Source organism: Myotis lucifugus, unplaced genomic scaffold (genome assembly GCF_000147115.1).
Source record: "Myotis lucifugus unplaced genomic scaffold, Myoluc2.0 scaffold_105, whole genome shotgun sequence".
NCBI lineage: Eukaryota > Metazoa > Chordata > Mammalia > Chiroptera > Vespertilionidae > Myotis > Myotis lucifugus.
In genome coordinates, this window is record NW_005871153.1 from 1,402,225 (window position 1) to 1,423,462 (window position 21,238).

General features: G+C 38.5%; 1 protein-coding gene across 1 annotated transcript in view; it reads left to right on the forward strand.

The window, feature by feature from the left end:
• The window catches only part of SNX4 (sorting nexin 4), a 76,299-nt gene that overhangs the window by 43,598 nt on the left and 11,463 nt on the right, over positions 1–21,238 (forward strand). The window contains 4 exon segments of the mRNA XM_014459269.2: positions 9,693–9,754; positions 12,783–12,848; positions 16,604–16,693; positions 18,922–19,021. Of these exon segments, the coding sequence (XP_014314755.1) occupies positions 9,693–9,754; positions 12,783–12,848; positions 16,604–16,693; positions 18,922–19,021 (318 nt within the window).

Consider the following 21,238-nt stretch of genomic DNA (forward strand, 5'->3'; position numbering starts at 1 on the left):
GGGGAGCTCCCCCCTATCAGGCACAGAGCAGGGCTGATCAGGGGGTTGGGGTGCCTTCCCCTGTCACGAACAGAGCAGGGCGGATAGGGAGGTTGTGGCCCCGCCCCCTGTCACACACAGAGCCACAGGGCGATCAGGGGGTTGGGGAGCTCCCCCCTGTCACAGAGCCGCAGGGCGATCGGGGGGTTTGGGCACTGCCCCCTGTCACGCTGATCCCGGTGCCAGGAGCCTCGCTGCTCCGCTGATCCCGGTGCCGGGAGGCATATTACCCTTTTACTATATAGGATAGAGGCCTGGTGCATGGGTGGGGGCTGGCTGGTTTGCCCTGAAGGGTGTCCTGGATCAGGGTGGGGGTCCCCACTGGGGTGCCTGGCCAGTCTGGGTGAGGGGCTGAGGGCTGTTTTCCAGCTGGTGAGTGACTGAAGCTTCCAACTGCTCCTTGTTTTCTTTTTTTTTTTTTTATTCTGGGCCAGCTTTAGCTCTGAGGCCTCGCTGCTGAAAACACCGATACAATGTTGCAGTCCGGCTAGCTTTCAGTCCGGCTGGTTTTTGGGGTTTTGTTTACCTTCTTATTTGCAACATAGTACATAGTTGCTTAGAGTTGCAGCTGAGAGGCTGGCAAGTTAGGCGGGGAACGTTGGAGTTCGCTGTCACTGGAGCAAGCAAGCCTCCCTGCTCGCTTCAGTGCATGGCTGCCGGCCGCCATCTTGGTTGTCAGTTAATTTGCATATACTCACTGATTAGCCAATGAAAAGGGTAGCGGTCGTACGCTAATTACCATGTTTCTCTTTTATTAGTGTAGATTCTTACCTAATTCCCACAGCAGCCCTTTGAAGGTAGGTACTGTTATTGTCCCTATTTTATAGATTAGGAAACAGAGGCAAATGAAGTTAAGTAATTTGCCTAATATCACACTATAAATAGATATGTGGAGCCAGAATTTAAACCTTTGTCTGTCTGACTCCAGAACCTATGCTCTTGACCACCTACAAATGATATATTGACAAAGGACATGAATTCAAGTAGATTGTGGGAGAACTGATTTTTATTGAGCCACCTTGCTTATTGCCAGGAATTTTACAGATGCCGTCTTATTTAATCCTCACAAAGTCATATGATGAAGGTTGTTTCCATATTTCTAAGAGAAAGATATAATAGAAAGGCTTGGAGTGGTTTATTGTATTCTCCAAAGTCAAGCCCTAAAGTAAGACGGAGCTGGAATTTGAAGTCACATTTGTCTGTCTCCAAATCCCTTATTTCCTACTACCATGTATGCTGCCTCTCTGGGGGAAATCAAATTTAAAAGGCAGGAATGTTAACTTGCAAGTACTCTAAAAATGTAAATTATAAATATTGTGATACTATTTAACATTTAATTTATAGTCATTTATAAAGGTGTAATATCCAGTGTGAAATATTTAGTGACAATGGCAGTATAAAGTATTGTATACAGCTCCTTTGGGAACCATTTTGGTAGTAACTATCAAAAGTTTTAAATCCTATAATCTTTGATTCCTTAGGAGATAACTCAAAAGAAAAACTATGTGTTTTCAGATTTTGAAAATAAGATCATCTAATAGAATGTCATAAAAGTTTGTCCTTTTTAATATCTAGTCACCTACTACTTCAGTGAGGATAGAGAAGACATTCTTATCATAGATACAAATGATTCAGGGCTGGGGAAGATGTTAGGATGAGTTTGTCAGATTTCTTCTGTTGTCAGAACAGTGATGGCGAACCTATGACACACGTGTCACAGGTGACATGTGAACTCATTTTTTTGGTTGATTTTTCTTTGTTAAATGGCATTTAAATATATTAAATAAATATCAAAAATATAAATCTTTGTTTTACTGTGGTTGCAAATATCAAAAAATTTCTATATGTGACATGGCACCAGAGTTAAGTTAGGGTTTTTCAAAATGCTGACATGCCGAGCTCAAAAGGTTCGCCATCACTGTATAGAATCTGCTCCCTGTCAATTATCAGATGATCAAGTTTCAAAAGAAAGACTTGGCAAAAAGATGAAGTTGAAAAGCAGTCTAAACTAAATCATTGGGTACAGCCCCCTTTTCCTGACACCAATATTCTTTTTCCCCCTTCATTTTATTTTTTTTAACACATTTTATTGATTTTTTACAGAGAGGAAGGGAGAGAGATAGAAACATCAGTGAGAGAGAAACATCGATCAGCTGCCTCCTGCATACTTCCCACTGGGGATGTGCCCGCAACCAAGGTACATGCCCTTGACCGGAATCGAACCCGGTACCTTTCAGTCCACAGGCCAACGCTCTATCCACTGAGCCAAACCGGCCACGGCCATTTTATTTTTTTTCATCACTACCTGGCACCAATATTCTTGATTACTGCCAACCATTGAATTAATCTAGTTTCAGGTTTTAATAACTTGTTTTATTTCTCTGCCCATTTTTGTGATTCCTTTTCTTTAGAAATGGCAATTTTTGGTCTACACTTTATAGTTTTTCTTTGCTTCATCTTCTATCTCACTGTTGATCTAGATACAAATCACTCCGTGTTTTGGCTAGAACAATTTGTTTCCATGAATAGTTCATACCAGAAACATTGTTAGTCTAATAATAACTGCTGAGTGTTGATTTGTTGCCTAGTTCATGAGTGAAGTAGTTCCTCATGGGGTTGCTCACCTTTTTGGAGGATGAAATCAAGTATTTATTTAGGTAAGAGATCATAGATACATTTTTATAATACACATAAGAAAAAACATTTAAATGAATAAGAGAGAAAATGACAGGAGGTGAGAGAATCTAGTATTTATAAATGAGATCATCAGTAATTTTAACAATCCGGAGAAGAAATTCAAACTGTACTTAAAAGTTTGAGACCATGTTTTATATTTTATAACAAAAATAAAGTATTAGGCTTTTAAAGAAATATACTATTTAATAGTTTTTCCAAATGAATTCATAACATTTCTAGACACTGTCATAGATGGACATGAAAAGTAAAAAAATCAAGAACTTTGGCAAGCAAAGTATTAGTCCACAGCAGCTTGTAAAGTTTACTTTTTTATATAAAGATGCTTCAATTTACATTTGTTCTTGTTAGAGGAACAGAAAGAAACTAACATGCCAAATATATTTGAGGAGCCTGTGAGCTATACAGCAAAAATAATTACTTTAAAAGCCTATATTCTATGAAAATGTGCACCATCTATAGTAACTGAGCAAATGTAAACCATGTGATTATTCAGTCTTCTAAATAAAACATTTAACCCCCAAATCTCACACAGTATCCCCTAAGTCCTCATCTCCTCTTCAAAGCCTCAAGCTTTAAACTAATGTGCATTTGCTATTTGAAAAAGTCCTTATCTCCATTACTAAAAAATGTTTCTGTAAAGTCCCTTAGAAATTTTTTCAGTACCTTAGTAACAAGATATATCCAATAAAAGACCACAACCTAAGGAAAAAAGTACTGAGGCTAGAGAAAAGTACTGAGGCTAACCCCTGGAAGACCTCTCTACTTTGAGACCTGTAGCTCCAAGAAGACAACTTAAAATTTCTTACTTAAAAAACAACATTTTTATCATGAATAACAATAATTAGATTTCTAGGAAAATGAGACTTAAAAAATGTGTTTTTGTTGATTTTTAGAGAGAGGAAGGGAGAAGCAGAGAGAGTGAGAGACATTGATGTGAGAGAACCATCGATAGGCTGCCTTCCATCCAATTGGGGATCAAACCCGCAACCTATGGGACAATGCTCCAACTACCTAGCCACGCTGGCCAGGGCGGAAAATGAGATTTTTAAATTAAGATTTAGCAAAGTCAACTATAATGAATTTTCTTCCAATCATTTATGAATGCCAGAAATCAATTGAAGTTTCACATACAAAAGACATAATTACTGCATAATATGTAGTAAATATTGGCACATATTCTTTCGTTTTTTAAAGCATAAAATGTAATCAGCATGTCTGATGTTCCTAAGATACATTTATTTTTATTTTTTTAATATTTTATTCATTTTTTACAGAGAGGAAGGGAGAGATATAGAGAGTTAGAAACATTGATGAGAAACATCGATCAGCTGCCTCCTGCAACACCCCCCACTGGGGATGTGCCCTCAACCAAGGTACATGCCCTTGACTGGAATCGAACCTGGGACCCTTCAGTCCGCAGGCCAACGCTCTATCCACTGAGCCAAACCGGTCAGGGCTTAATATACATTTACGACATAACTCAAAGACACTTCTCAATGCCTGATAAGTTTTCAGTGGCATGGAAACTGTCCCCAATTTAGGGCTTTCCAGTAGATTTGTAGCAAGCATCAGGTTGCCAGAGGAGAATATAAAAAAGAACTTGTTTAAGTTTTTGCATCCAGAGATCCTGCTCTTTCTTAGTATCTGCAGACAACCAGTGCTTGGTGACACAGTATGTCCCTGCATTGGTTGATAAGAGTCTCTCCGACATCTTCTCTTTCTGATCAGACAATAATTAATTCAAAAGTGTTAGGTCTTGCATAGAATTCTCTGTTGCTGGTTCTATTTCTGACAACTTGTACAATAGGCCAGATTTATCCTTCCTATGGGATCCTTTTGTTTCTCATCATCTGGATAAATTCAATCAGAGATACAGTTTCCAGAGAGAATACACCATCTTCAATGCCAGGCACCAAAACCATTAACATCTTCAAATATGGTTAGAAAACCTCTTTCTTCAACACTTAAATTCACTTGACATTTTATTTTTAAACTAGAGGCCCGGTGCACAAAGATTTGTGCACTGGGGGGGGGGGGGCCCCTCAGCCCGGCCTATGCCCTATTGCAGTCTGGGACCCCTCGGAGGATGTCCACCTGCTGGTTTAGGCCCGCTCCCTGGGGGGTCGGGCTCAAGCTGGCAGTCAGACATCCCTCTGGCAGCCCGGCAGCCCTCGGGGGATGTCCACTTGCCAGCGGAGAGCAGGCCTAAGCTGCAGTCGGACATCGTCAGCGCTGCTGAGGAGGTGGGAGAGGCTCCCGCCACCACCGCTGTACTGGCAGCCGTCAGCCTGGCTTGTGGCTGAGCAGAGCTCCCCCTGTGGGAGCGCACTGACCACCAGGGGGCAGCTCCTGCATTGAGCGCCTGCCCCCTGGTGGTCAGTGTGTGTCATAGTGACCAGTCATTCCCAGTTGTTCTGCTGTTAGGGTCAGTTTGCATATTACCCTTTTATTATATAGGATAGAGGCCTGGTGCATGGGTGGGCGCTGGCTGGTTTGCCCTGTAGGGTGTCCCGGATCAGGGTGGGGGTCCCGCTGGCGTGCCTGGCCAGCCTGGGTGAGGGGCTGATAGCTGTTTGCAGGCTGGTCACACCCCCTTCAGGGTGGGGGTCCCCACTGGGGTGCCTGGCCAGTCTGGGTGAGGCGCTGAGGGCCATTTTCAGGCTGGCCAAGCCCCCCGGCGACAGAAGCTCCCAGCCTCTCCTTTTTTTCTTTTTTCTTTTTTATTCTGGGATTTATTTACCTTCTATAATTGAAACTTTGTAGCCTTGAGAGGAGTTCAGAGCCGGCCAGGGCGGGCAGGAGGGAAGCCTCCTGCTCGCTCCAGCTTCGTGGCCACGGCCGGCTGAAAGCAGGTATCTGGGGTTTATTTACCTTCTATAATTGAAACTTTGTTGCTTTGAGTGGAGCTCAGAGCTGGACACTGCAAGCAGGAAGCTTGGCTTCCTCCATCATTGGGGCAACCAAGCCTCCTGCTTGCTCCAGCTCCGCGGCTGCCGGCCGCCATCTTGGTTGGGTTAATTTCCATATAGTCGCTCTGATTGGCTGGTGGGCGTGGCTTAAGGTGTAGCAAAGGTGTGGTCAATTTGCATGTTTGTCTTTTCTTAGTGTAGATAAGACCTTCCAAAGGAGATAAGAAGGGCACCTGTCCAGAGCAAGTTTAGTGTTTCCTACTGAAGATAATGACAGCGTGTAAGATCCCACAAGGATAAAGTTGCTGTTGCGCACAGCACTGGGACCGCCTGGACTCACCATAACTGACGAATAAAGGGTGCTTTTTGTGGTTATGAATGCGAGAAGTCACTTTGGAGCAATAGCCTTAGATTTGTAGCCTTTTTCTCCTTATCAGGTATTGAGGGGTCTTTCTTTGGCACCAAGCCATGAACTTCAATATTTATTTTAAAGTCATTGGACATATCTTCCAGAGTATATGTAGTAGAGAATGTTAGAGATTGCCATTCAGAGAATTTGAAGTACTTGCTAATGGTATGGCTACCATATTTTCAGCTCCTGCTTTCGGTATAATTAGGAAATAGTAATTTGCTATATCTGATTTCTGAACTGTGTTGCAGACAAAATCTGCTTTTACTCATTTATTTATTATTTTTTAAAATACATTTTTATTGATTTTAGGGTGGAAGGGAGAGGGAGAGAGAGAAACATCAATGATGAGAGAATCATTGATTGGCTGCCTCCTGCAAGTCTACACTGGGGGTCTAGGCCCCACCCCCAGACATGTGCCTTGACTGGGAATCAAACCAGGACCTCTTGGTTCCTAGGTTGATGTTCAACCACTGAGCAACACTGGCCACGCAACAAAATCTACTTTTAGAGGCAAGTGGATTTCTGACAACAACTGGTCCTTTGGATGGGACTTGTTTATTTGGGATATGGGACCAGCCTTATTCTTCCTCTCAGGCCTTTCATTCTTCAGTTTATTCAGCTCATCAGTCAAAAGTGTTCACTTCTCTCCCTGGCTGGGTGGCACAGTTGGTTGGAGTACTATCCTGTACACTAAAAAGTTTTTGGTTTGATCCCCGGTCAGGGCACGTACAAGACAACTGATTGATGTTTCTCTCTCACATAGATGTCTCTCCCCCTCCCCCTACCCCCTTTCTCTCTTTCTGGAATCAATAAACATATCCTCAGGTGAGGATTAAAAAATATATATATGTGTGTCCTCAGTTGCAATCAAAAGGCTTTCTGCTTCAGCTTCTTCTACGGACCCTTTTCCATGCTCCTCATCCACACAGCAGTTCAGAGCCTGGCTGGCTTGATAGATCACTCTGCTGCAGATTGATTTCATTGTTGAGTTCCTGCATTTTCTCTTGGTTATTAACAATGAAAGCCATTCTTTTCTTCAGTATTCTTTGCCCCCCTCCAATTTTGAAGTAACGTCTTCCTTCCAAACAATTACCTGCTCTCTTGAATGCCAGTCTGTTTCTTTGAGATCCATATGCATCAATGCTGTAATATAAAGATCATGATCTTTAGAACCAAGGCTAAGCCTGGGAGACACGGGTTCTTTGTAATTTTCCTGGTTTTGGACTTTTATCACAAATGCTACTATTTTCAATTCCAGTGTAGGTGGGGAAACTAAACTCTCTGGATTTACCACACTGTCTGTGCTAACAGCAAGCAGAGACTTTGAGGAGCTAGTTAGTGCATCTTCCCAGTCTTCGTTGCTCTCTGCTTCTGCTTGATCCATCTCTTGGCTCTTTGCCACATGTAGTTCACCTACCTCTAGGATACTGATGATGCCATTAATTGCTTTTTTTTTTATGCCTGTGCTTTTATCTATCTATATATAAAAGGTTAAGTGACCAGCAACAGCAACTTTGCAGAGTGCCCTCTTGCCCTCCAGGACCCCTCGGGGGATGTCGGACTGCCGGTTTTGGCCTGATCCCCACAGGCCAGGCTGAGGGACCCCACCTGTCAGAAGGACCCCACTCACTGTGCAGATGCCCTTTGAGCCCTGGTGCTGCCCCAGGTGTGGCCGGCTGGGGAGTGACTGTGGGAGGTTGGCTCCAAGGCGTGTCTGGCCATCTTGCTCAGTCCCACCCTGCCTGCCACCTTCTAATTAATTTCCTTCCAATGTGCATCGGGCCTCTAATGTATATATATAATTGATTTCAGAGAGGAAGGGAGAGGGAGAGAGAGATAGAAACGTCACTGATGAGAGAGAACCATTGATCGGCTGCTTCCTGCACGCCCCCTATTGGGGATCGCGTCCGCAACTCAGGTATGTGCCCTGATCGGGAATTGAACCGTGACCTCTTGGTTCATAGGTTGATGCTCAACCATCACCATCGTGGCTGGGCTATCATTAATTACTGTTGAACTATGGAATTATCTTCGTTATCCTCGCTTATCTCAATTTCATCTGCCACTTCTGTCCGCTGCTAAACCTTTGGGTCTGATGTTACTTTTAAGGACTTTTCCTCTTCTGAAAACAATGTTATTTTCAAGGGGCTAGAGTCATAATTTCACATTCAGTGAAATCTATAGGTTCTGTACTGGGAGGTTTTGCTGGTATCTGATTTTTTGTGACCTTTTCCTTTTCTGTTACTGGAAGTGATGGAGTATTTGAGACAATTTGATATTTTTTGATATGTTTTGATATTTCAAAACATTCCTATTTGGCTTCTAGTTGTTTGCTTCTTGAGTTTTTGCCTTTTTCTGTAATCCATAAATTGCCCTTGTCAAATTGGCCACAAAGCCATGCTAGTTCTTTTTCACATTCCTGCTTGAGCCATTGTGCTTCATGGGTAGTAGATGAAGATGTGTTTTGCTTTAATATTTCATGGATGACCTTTGTATTTGGAGTTGGGGTTCTGTGGGGTATGCTATGGGCTGGACTTTGTTTGCTGTGTTCTTGATGCTGCTCTCCAGGGCGTTCTAGGCAAGCAGGGCTCCTGTGCCTTCTAGGGTCGTAGTGTTTAGATTAAGACTTCAGACAAGCTTCTCTATTTAATTTGTCTCGTCTAGTGGGTTCCTTCAGAGCAGGCCAAGGCAAGATGAAAAACATTTTATGATCCTCTTAGGCCCGCTCCCAGAATTTACCATGGTGGTTTGTTCACTTTAAGCTAAAGTATTGAAAAGGTTAAGATTTGATATATGGTTAATGCCTAATTTCTCAAATTACTCCTGTTTGAGTAAGGAATTGGGGATGTAATTTATCCTTAGGGTTTATATTTAGAAACTGCATATTAGGAATTTTTTAGGGTTTTATGTGGGATTAACCTTTGGTCTTCCAGTTCTTATCCATAACATTGGGGAAAAGTAAAGCAAATTACCACACATAATATTTTGTTTTGTCTTGTATGAAATATGTGTGAATGGCTAGGTAGTACATATTTCAACCCTGTGATGTTAGTTATAATTATGTTATTAAAAATCTAATGTTTTTGTTGGTTAGAAGGAGTTATCTTGACAGAGTAGCATAAAAGTGTGTTGTATGCGTTGAGCATTTATGTATAAAACTATCAATAGAATTGAAAGTGTCTATATTCTTTCCCCTATATACCACTTGGGGGACTTTATCATAAGGAAACAACCTGAAATTTAGAAAAAGTCTTACTCTCAGATGCTTATTACAGGATTATTTATAATATTGAAAAAATTAGGGGTAACTAAATATCCAACAAGGAATGCTTACACAGTCTGTACACTAGGTGGAATTTTATGCAACAATTTAAAGTGGTGTCTGTTAACCTGCTGGATAAAAATATTATCATGGGAAAAATAGTATGGTCATTATACTTATGTAATCACTTTCATACTTCTTTCTGTATATGTTTTAATTATTGTCTATACGTTTCTTATATCAAGAGTGATAAGACTTTGGGATGCTTAAGTTTTCTTTTCCATATTTTCCACGATTATTATACTAAGCATGGTTTATTGTTGTATATATCTTTGGTCATATAATAGCAGTTTCTTTTACATATTTATTCCAGAGAGTAGCAGATCGACTCTATGGTGTATATAAAGTACATGGGAATTACGGGCGAGTTTTCAGGTAAGCATTACATAAACTCTTAAAATAAATAACAATTAACTCTAATTAGGTATTTGCCTGAAAACTATAATTTTGGAAAAAAATTTTTTTTAAATGTATCTCCATTGATTTCAGAGGGGAAGAAAGAGGGAGAGAGATAGAAACATCAGTGATGAGAGAGAACCATCGATCGGCTGCCTCCTGCATGCCCCCTCACTGGGGATCGAGCCAGCAACCCGGGTATGTTCCCTTGACTGGAATCAAACCTGGGACCCTTCAGTCCGCAGTCCGACACTCTATCCACTGAGCCAAATCGGCTAGGGCTAATTTTTGAAAATTGATGAGTCTGGAAAGTAGAAGATAATTTTTTTTAAATGTTGTCCTGTTTTAAATAAAAATAGTGAGGAAGTCTTATATATTGAGCAGAGTAGTGAAACTACTCTGAAGCAGTGAGTGTTACCTTTTACTTTCTCAGCAGAAGGCCCAAGAAGATTTTATTGGAAATCACTGTTTTATAGATTTAGTGATTTTCTCTTTCGTCTCAGACACTTTATAATTTTAAAGACTTTTGCAGGCTATCTTTTTATTTTTTATTTATTTATTTATTTATTTATTTATTTATTTTTTTTTTAAGGGAAAAGTAGTTTTATAGTTGTTCATATGGAAAATAATACAATAGTTAATAAATAATAGTATAAGAATAAACTGTGAGAACTGTAAACCTAAATTTCTGTACTATGTATATACAATATTATTAATTTTTTAATAGCATTAGAAATTATTTAGTAGACAGCATTATAAAAAAGAAAGCTTTGTTGCTTTGTTGTTTCAATTTTGTATTGTAAAAATTGTTAAACATATTTAAGAGTTTGATGATTAATATAACAAATTGCCATGTACCCATGAAACATTTTAAATTTTACTCATTTATGAAAAATCCATATGGATTTGTTATAGGAAAATTAGCTATTGATTTTTTTCAAAGAGATGTTATGAAAGATAAAAATTGGAGCCATGCAAAAAATTAAAAAATGAAGCATGGGGAATTGATAAGATTTCCATGAGGAAATTATACAGCCTCAAGCAAAAATTAGTCAATTACTTCAGTGCCCAGTTGCATTGATTTTATAGTTTTCATCAGGTAACTAAAATGTTGTAATCTTATTGAATTCTTTTACAAATGAATATATTCAGTTACTGAGTTATTTGGATGTATGTATATCCATATGTGTTACTATCTATCTCTGTTTACACACACATATATGCATGCATTCACTCACAGAAAAATATATATCTACAGGGTGAGGCAAAAGTAGGTTTATAGTTGTGAGTGTACGAAACATAGAGTCTATTCTTTTTTTTCTTTTTTTTTTCTTTTTTTTTATTTTTCGCTAAAAGTATTACAAAGGGTATTACATAAGTGTCCTTTTTTTCCACCCCCACCCTTGACAAGCCCCTGCCCTCCCTTACCCCCCAGTGTCTTATGTCCATTAGTTATGGTTATATGGATGCTTACAAGTCCTTTGGTTGATCTCTTACTCCCCTCCCTCCTGTCCCCCAACCCTCCCTGGCCTTCCCACTGCAGTTTGACAATCAGTTTGAGGCAGCTCTGCCACTGTATTTATTATTGTTCAAAAGTTTGTAATGGTCTTAATTATCCACGAAAGAGTGAGATCATGTGGTATTTTTCCTTCATTGACTGGCTTGTTTCACTTAGCATAATGCTCTCCAGTTCCACCCATGCTGTTGCAAATGGTAAGAGTTCCTTCTTTTTAACAGCAGCATAGTATTCCATCGTGTAGATGTACCACAGTTTTCTAATCCATTCATCTACTGATGGGCACTTAGGCTGTTTCCAGATCTTAGCTATGGTGAATTGTGCTGCTATGAACATCTGGGTGCATATATCCTTTCTGATTGGTGTTTCTGGTTTCTTGGGATATATTCCTAGAAGTGGGATCACTGGGTCAAATGGGAGTTCCATTTTTAGTTTTTTGAGGAAACTCCATACTGTTCTCCACAGTGGCTGCACCAGTCTGCATTCCCACCAGCAATGCAGAAATCAATAAAGAAATATATTTCTTTATTGATTTCAGAGAGGAAGGGAGAAGGAGAGAGAGATGGAAACATCAATGATGAGAGAGAATCATCGATTGGCTGCCTCCTGCACGCCCCCTACTGGGGATCAAGCTCGCAACCGAGGCATGTGCCCTTGGCCGGAATCGAACCTGGGACCCCTCAGTCCGCAGGCTGACGCTCTATCCACTGAGCCAAGTTGGCTAGGGCGCAAGCTATCTTTTTAAAATATTTACTTGCATATTTTGGTTATTTGGTGTAAATTACATTGGCAAAAAACAGGTTAACAGGAGAAAAAAACATTTAATTTCGTGTTTAATGGAAGCCCCAAAGATATGAGACTCAAGGCAAGTTGGGCATTTGAGGCTTATATGCCATCCTAAGCTAAGGAATGGGATAGGGGTCTGGGAGATTTAAAAGGGTGGATAGTAGTAATGTAATTGGTATAATTCCTTTCAAGGGATTCCAGGAAAATATACAAGCAAATTTCTTCCAGAAAGTCCTGTGCACATTTTTAGGTATACACAAAACTCATGTGCCCCAGAGCTTAAAAACACCGGATACATTTTGTTTAATTATTCTATGCTTTATTTTTTTATTCTTTGGTCATGGTGAGTGGAGGTAAAGAGCTCTTTTGAATAAGAAAACCAAAAAAACCTAAGTTGCTGGGGTTAGCAGATAGAACACTATTTGGTAGTTGATTCTAATCTCACCTTTGTCTCTGATCAGCTGCCCTACTTTCAGTAAACTAGGTTTACAAACAGCTTGAGTTTAAGTATCTGTTGTTAAACAAAACCTTCACTTGCATTTAGTTGTAAACTTAAGGTGAAAGCAGCATATTTGAGTCACAGAAAATAAATCCAAATACAGATATATTTTAAAAAGCTATTAGAAAAAACCTTGTAAAAAATTCCGTTTAATAGTATTCCATATCTAATACACAGTGGTGTTGGTTTTATCTTTTTCTTCCCAGTGAATGGAGTGCCATAGAAAAAGAAATGGGTGATGGACTGCAGAGTGCTGGTCATCATATGGATGTGTAAGTACCTGGATAATATGAGGTAAAACCTAAGTTGAAGTGTTAGTGATTCTTCTGTTTATCAGTTTTGCTGGCATTTACATTATGCTTTGTGTATACAGATCTGTCTTAAAAGAAATTTATCTCAGGAGTGCAAGTTTAACTTAACATTGAAAAACCAATCAGTCTAATTCATATATTAGCAGAATAAAAAAGAAAGTCTGTATGTTCATTTCAATACATGTAGGAAAAGCATTTCAACATTCATTCACAGTAAAAATTATCAAGCTAGGAATAAAAGGTACTACCTCAAGTCTAAAACCTATAGTTAATATTGTACTTAATAGTGAAATATTGACACTTTCTCCTAAAAGAGAAACAAGGCGAGGTTGTTTGCTGTTGTATTAGAGGTCCTAGCGGTGCCAAGAGGCAAGAAAATCAAACTTATACAGTAATAAGTATTAGAAAGGAAGAAGTAAAACTATTTTTATTTGAGTTAACAGGATCTTGGATCTTTTACATAAAAAAAAATTATAAAAAATCAACCAAAAACATTATAGAACTAACAACTGAATTTAACAAGAATGCAGGAGCCCTACCCAGTTTGGCACAATGGATAGAGCATCGGCCTAGGGACCAAAGGGTCCCAGGTTCGATTCCGGTCAAGGGCATGTACCTTGGTTGCAGGCTCGTCCCTGGCCCAGGCCCTGGTTGGGGGCTTGTGCAGGAAGCAACTAATTGATGTTTCTCTCACATCGGTATTTTCCTCTGTCTTTCCCTGTCTCTTATACTCTTCCTAAAAATCAATGGAAAGCCCTGACTGGTTTGGCTCAGTGGATAGAGCGTCGTCCTGCGGACTGAAGGGTCCCAGGTTCGGTTCCGGTCAGGGGCATGTACCTTGGTTGTGGGCACATCCCCAGTGGGAGGTGTGCAGGAGGCAGCTGATCGATGTTTCTCTCCCATCGATGTTTCTAACTCTCTATCCCTCTCCCATCCTCTCTGTAAAAAATCAATAAAATATATATTTTTAAAAAATCAATGGAAAAATATCTGCGGGTGAGGATTAACAAAAGACAAAAACAAAAAGAATGCAGAATATATGATGAATATATTAAAGTATTGTTTTTATATACTAGTAGCAATTAGAAAGCAAAAATATTAAAACAGTGCTATTTATAATAGCATCAAACCAGAATACTTTAAAAAAAAATTTAATGATTTTTTAGAGAGAGACATTGATTTGTTGTTCCACTTATTTATGCATTTATTGCATACCAGAATACTTAGAGATTAATTTAATGAAAGATATGAAAGACCTCTGCACTGAAAACTTTATATATAAACATTGCTGAGAGACATTGAAGAAGACCTAAATAAATAGATAACTCATGTTTATGGATTGGAGAAATCAGTAGTGTTAATATGACCATTCTTTCTGGATTGTAGCCATAATCAAAATTCCAGTTACTTTTTTATAGAAATTGGTAAGCTGATTCTAAGATGTATATGGAAATTCAGAGGATCTAGAGTAGCCAAAATAATCTTGAAAAAAACCCACAAAACCTGGAATATATTACCTGATTTCAAGACTTACTATATAAAGATAGTGAGGTATTGAGATAAACAGATCAATGGAACAGAATAGAGTTCAGAAATAGACCTACAGTTATATAGTACTTTTCAAGAAATGAGTCTGGAAATTTATTGCATATCTACATGAGGGGAAAAAATGAACCTTGAGGCATATCTCATACCTTATATAAAAACTAATTCAGTTTGGGCTATATACATAAGGTAAAAGATAAAATTACATATTTTAATAGAGAACAGGAAAATATTGTAACCTTTGAGTAAGCAAAGATTTCTTAAAGAGGACATGAAAATAAAAATATTTTAATGGTAAATTGATCTTCATCCAAATTAAAAATTTTGCCTATCAAAAGATCCTATGGGGGAGAAGAATGTGGGAGTTACTGTTCAGTGGGTACCATTTTAGTGGGGAAGATGGATGGTGGTGATGGTTGCAACAGTGTGAATGTACTTAATGCCATTATACTGTACACTTAAAAATTATTAAAAAGGTAAATTTTATGTTACATATATTTTACCACATATACAAACAGAAAAGATACCATTAAGATAATGAAGAGGCAAGTCATAGACTTGGAGTAAATATTTCTAACTATGAGTTACAACTCAATAATAAAAATTAAAACATTAATTTTATCTAAGTATTATTTTTCTTTGGGCTATATTTAAGCTAACTGGCTACTTTTCAACTGGGTTATTAAGAAGTCTTGCTGCATTGTTTTGACTTAACATTTCAGTGTTTGCAGGAATTTAGTATTTCTTCAATTGATTGTAAAATATTAAATAAAACTGTTAGTACTGATAGCTAAAATCCTTTACCACTTATACTTTTTTACCCAATAACATGTGTTTATCCCTACACTGTTTCCTATTTTCAAGCCACTAGCCCTACAGTTCTTTTTTGTTGTTGTTTGTTTAACATTAACTTTCCAGAATCATAGGTTTATGAACTAAATGTATTTTTTCTTACTCAAAGCAATGATTCTTAGAATATGTTCCACACTCTACAAATGTAAATTTGTAATTATAGAAGTTGTAATTTGCCTACTTTTATAGATCCTATGAACACCTTACTTTTCAGTGAACCTTAGGTTTACAGTGAACTTTGCTTGCTTGCCTATATGAAGCAGGCTTGGAAACATAAAATATATTTTTCTTTTATTCTGATGCTAGGGAATTGGAATTAATTTGGAAAAAGCATGGCTGTTATACTATACTAAAGTAGTACATGACATGGCCCGTGTGCTTACAGAATTTATAATGTGATCAGAGAAATAAAACCAATACTTGAGACTACTTTGATACAATTTACGTCCTAAATTGTTGATAAAGATACGAAGTAGAGTGATGAATTAGGACTAAAGTAGTCTGGGAAGATTTCCTAGAGGTGTTCCGATATGTGCTTGTAGGATTTGGAGAAGCACTGTGGAGAGCCATCACATTTCTGTACAGGAAAGACTCAGGTCCAGGACCAAGAATGGCCTAACAATGAGGGGCTTGTTCGGATCAAAACAGAGATTTATTAAGAATTCTAATAAAATAAGGCTTCTAAAGTTTTCTGTAATCTTTATTTGCTTAACTTTTCCTTTGATAGTTTTTGGCATTACTGTATGTAGTTGCTACCAAGAACACTTGTGCATCAATTATACTAATAATTATTCTTTCTACAGATTTTGTAGCTCTTTTATATTATTTTTGAACAAAATATATTCTAGTCTTTTTTTTTTTTTTTTTTTTGACATTTCTTTTGAGAGCTAAATTTTTTAAACTTAAACTATATAGGTAGGTACATTGTTATTAACTTAATTAGGGTACTCCTAAGGCTTAGGAAGAGCCACACTCAAGGGGCCAAAGAGCCGCATGTGGCTCGCGAGCCGCAGTTTGCCGACCACGGGTTAGGTAGTTTTCTATATTCTAGTCTTATAGTGCTTCTTAAGCTACCTGTAAGAAGGGCCATTTTTTTGTTTGTTTTATTTTTTATTTCCAAGCTGATTGAAACATAGTAAAATGTAATAACATTGTCATGGTAATTAGAAATTGCTATAAATGTTTCTAAAGGCTTATTCTCACTTTCTGTACTTATCTTTGTCACTGATGGGTAGTAAATGGTCTGTGGATTATACTTTGAATAGCACTTTCTTAGAATGTCCTGATAAAACTTGCTTCTATAATATTTTTTTAAACAGGTATGCATCTTCTATTGATGATATTTTGGAAGATGAAGAGCATTATGCAGATCAGTTAAAGGAGTATCTTTTTTATGCAGAAGCCCTACGGTAAGTATAATAAGTGTTAGAGATGCAGCTGGTCACCACTCTATATACATGCTGCTCCAAAATAGAGATAGTAAGGTTTTTTAATGAATAGTAAGATTTTTAAATGAATTAATTCCTCCAGATATTGAATGAGGTCTCTTTGTTGTCCTCTGTGTTGCAGAGTGCTAGATATAGAAATTTAAGATAATCCCTGTCCTTGAAACATCCTATATAATAAAGAGCTAATATGCTAATTAGACCGAACAGCCAAACAACCTTCCGGACGCCCTTCTGGATGAAGCCGAGGCTGCAAGGGCTGAGCCCCTTGCACAAATTTCGTGCAATAGGCCTCTAGTTATACGATAAAACCCGTCAGTTGGGTTGCGGGTGAATTTCCCGCCAAAATATAAGATGGCGCGTTAAAATGCCTATATCTTTTGAAGTATGGGTTCGATTGAAATGAAATATTTGGTAATACGCAGTTACAATCGGCCCGAGTTTACACGTTTCCCCGCACTCCACCGCAAATCTATATGAATCGAGTTTAAGACGGCTCCCGCGGAGTACGCGCAATTCACGCGAGCCGACTTAACTCGTTTCCCGCAACCCAAGTGTTAGGCATCAGGTGTCTGTGTGTTGTTCTTTGTACTTTTTTCAATTTGAAGATTGGAAGCAAATTACAGATAGAGTATGTATGTAACACTATCTTTTACTAGGTTGTATATTTTTTAAATCCTCCCTTGAGGATATGTTTGTTGATTTGAGAAAGAGAGAGAGAGAAACATCAATGTGATAGAAACATGGATCAGTTGCCTCCTGTACACGCCCCAACTGGGGATCAAACCAGCAACCTAGGTATGTGCTCTGACCAGGAATCAAACCCACAACCTTTTTTGTGTATGAGATGATGTTCCAACCAACTGAACCACTGAGCCAGGGCTATCTATTCTTATTCTGTCATTTTTATTCTGTAATTTTTTTCACACCTGCATATCTTATCTCCTTAGTAAGGGCTATAAAACTTAATATCAGGACTTTCTCTGATAGGTGGTCATATTAAGTTACTATATTTTTTTTTGTTCATTTTAGAAAAATTAATGTTTTCCTATAATAGGTGGCTTTTGTTATAACCACTTTTGGTAATTTTTTGTCACTTTTAAAAGCAGTTTAAAAATTCTGTTAGAAAAAAGAATTTTTGTTAGTAAAACAGTGGAGCAATATTTCTTTACCTGTTCTGTAACTGGTATGAAAACATAACATTGTTAGTCTTTTCCTTCTGGAGCTTTGAGTGGTATAGTTTCACCAAGGTATTTCCACATTACCAGGGAATAGAACGTTGCTGAATACAGTGGAATTTTCTTAAAAATTATAGAAAAGATTAACATGTATTAATATGGAAATATGTTCATGGTATATAGTTAAGTAAGAAAAGATGTGGAATCACTTGGGGTTTGTAGATATATACATTTGTAAATGCCTAGCTAAAGTCTGAAAGGATATACACCATCTGTTAACATGGATTGTGTCTGGATAGTGGGATTGGGGAAAAGAGGGTTCTTGAAACTTTTTTTAATTTTGTGCATTCCTGTGTTAAAATTTTTTTTCAGTGAGCAAGGATTACTTTTATGATATTAAAAACTAAAAAACATTTCTAAATAAAACAGAATAAAGCTTTGAGATATATTTTAAAAAATACTCAGTTGCTATGTGAGATTATAGCATTAGTTTCTATGTTATATAAAATATTTTATGATGTGATAATTTTGGATGTTTATTTAAAAAATTTTTTTTATTGATTTCAGAGAAGAAGGGAGAGAGAGAGATAGAGAAACATTAATAACAAGAGAATCATTGATTGGCTGCCTGCTGCACACCACACACGGGATCGAGCCCACAACCCAGGCATATGCCCTTGACCGGAATTGAACCCAGGATGCTTCAGTCTGCAGGCTGATGCTCTATCCACTGAGCAAAACGGGCTAGGGCAATTTTAGGTGTTTATTGAAAAAAATTACATGTATCTAGAAAACAACCTTTTGTTTTAAGGCATATAAAGTTTTTATGCTTGGGTTTTGCTAGATTTAATTTTTAATGTTGGGCAACTATATTTAAACTTGAAAATTCTGGGTACACAATTTCTGACCCTGCTAAGACATTGTGATGCTTCCCCTTTACCCCTGAAAAAATTTTTTAACATGCTAAAAGAGAAGCCATAAAAATTAAATGGTAGTGTTCTTTTTTATCCCTAGGGCTGTGTGCAGGAAACATGAACTTATGCAATATGACTTGGAGATGGCTGCTCAGGACTTAGCATCTAAGAAGCAGCAATGTGAGGAACTGTCAACTGGGGTGAGTGATTTTCCATTTAGGACTCTGGTATTAGTGTAGCAAGCCTTATGTGGCATGAGCTGTCGTTGTACTACTCAGGATTCCTGTAGCTTTTACAGGGGAATAGTTTGTGGGCAACTTTATAATTCTTTGGGTTGTGATCTTGATATAAAAAGATAAGCTATAAGTATTATAAGATATTTTGTCAACATTTTGCTCTGTGTAATAAGTGTCATTTCATTTCTACTTAAGTCCAAGTGAAAAAACATTATTCTTTGGGATTGAAATAATGACCTTTGTCAAGTTTAATTTTATAAGGTATATTATAGACATTTTAGTTTACTTTTAAAAGCCATACGCAGTCAGAATCAGTATATCTCTCTTTACAAGGAGCTTTTTGTGTATTTGATTCTTGAATGCTTACAGTGAGCACTTGTGAAGAAAATTCCATATCTTATTGTATTAGACTTAGGTCATTTCTATAATCAGCTTTCTACTCCACTACTATCTTATTGGCATAAATTGGCTGTCATAGTGAGTGCACACAATCTATAAGTAATGAAATAATGACAATGTTACCATTTATAAGTCACTTTATACTAACAGGTACTTTAGTTTCAAAGGTACTTATGGGTACCCACTTGCTATGTGTATGAAAAGCCAAAAATCTATATGGTGAAAGACCTTTGACTGTCAAACAGTAATATAGTAGGCTTAATTTATTTTTAAAACCCAAGGGAAATTCCCAGTCCTTTTACAGGGAGCTTGGTTCTCTACTCCTACATGTGAAGAGAAAAACATTTCCTTGTGTAAACTCCAGAGATTGAGGAAATGTTAAAGCAGTAAAGCTTAATGCTTGGATTTAGGCATCCTGTTTTATTAATGACTAGAGGCCCAGTGCACGAATTCATGCACGGGTGGGGTCCCTCCCAGCTGATCAGGACTGTCTTGCCCAGTCCCAATCGGGGATGATCAGAGCTGGCCAGGGGAGGGACTGTGGGCGGTTGGCCAGCCGGGGGGAGGGACCACGGAAGGTTGGCTGGCAGGAGAGGTTGGCTGCACACTGACCACCCGGCTGGCTGGGGGGGGGGGGGGGGGGCGTGGGAGGTTGTCTGTGGGAGTGCACTGATCACCAGGGGGAAGCTCCTGCATTGAGTGTCTGCCCCCTGGTGGTCAATGTGCGTCATAGTTACCGTCCGGTCGTAACGGTTACTTAGGCTTCTATATATATTGACTAGAGGCCCATTGCACGAAATTCGTGCACAGGTCGGGGAGGGGATCCCCTCAGCCTGGCCTGCACCTTCTTGCAATCCAGGACCTCTCAGGGGATGTCCGACTGCCAGTTTAGGCCTGATCCTGTAAATTGGCAGTCAGACATCCCTCTTGCAATCCAGGACTGCTGGCTCCTAACAACTCTGCCTGCCTGCCTCATTGCCCCTAACCACTCACCTGCCTGCCTACCTGATCGCCCCTAACTGCTCCCCTGTCTGCCTGATTGCCCCTAACCGCCTCTGCCTCCACCCCTGCTTTGGCGGCTTCGTCCGGAAGGTCATTTGGCTGTCTGGTCTAATTAGCATATTATGCTTTTATTATTATAGATACCTAAATTTCACTGTGAGTTATGCAGATTTTAAATGTTTCTTTAGTTTGGTTTATTTTCGTTTTTGGTTTCAAAAATATGACCACTAATAAAAAGAAATGACTTGCCTAATAAATACTTTAGCTAGAAGTTTTCCATTTCATTAAGAAGTTCAGTTAGAATTTTACTCTTTTTGTCTTTTCCTTATTATTCCAGTATTAGTAATCATATTAGGAGCCCCTTGTTTTGTAGGCTTATGGTGCTTCTCTCTGATCTAGGGGGAAAATGACAAAAGTTTTCTGTTTCCTTTTTTAAAAAGTTTTTACTTGTAGTAAAATATATATAACATAAAATTTATCATCTTAACCATTTTTAAGTATTCATTGGTTGATTCTTGTGTGTGCCCTGACTGGGGATCGAACCCGCAACTTTGGCATATCAGGATGACACTCTAACCCAGTAGTTCTCAACCTGTGGGTCGCGACCCCTTTGGGGGTCGAACGACCCTTTCACAGGGTCACCTAAGACCATCGGAAAACACATATATAATTACATATTGTTTTTGTGATTAATCACTATGCTTTAATTATGTTCAATTTGTAACAATGAAAATACATCCTGCATATCAGATATTTACATTACGATTCATAACAGTAGCA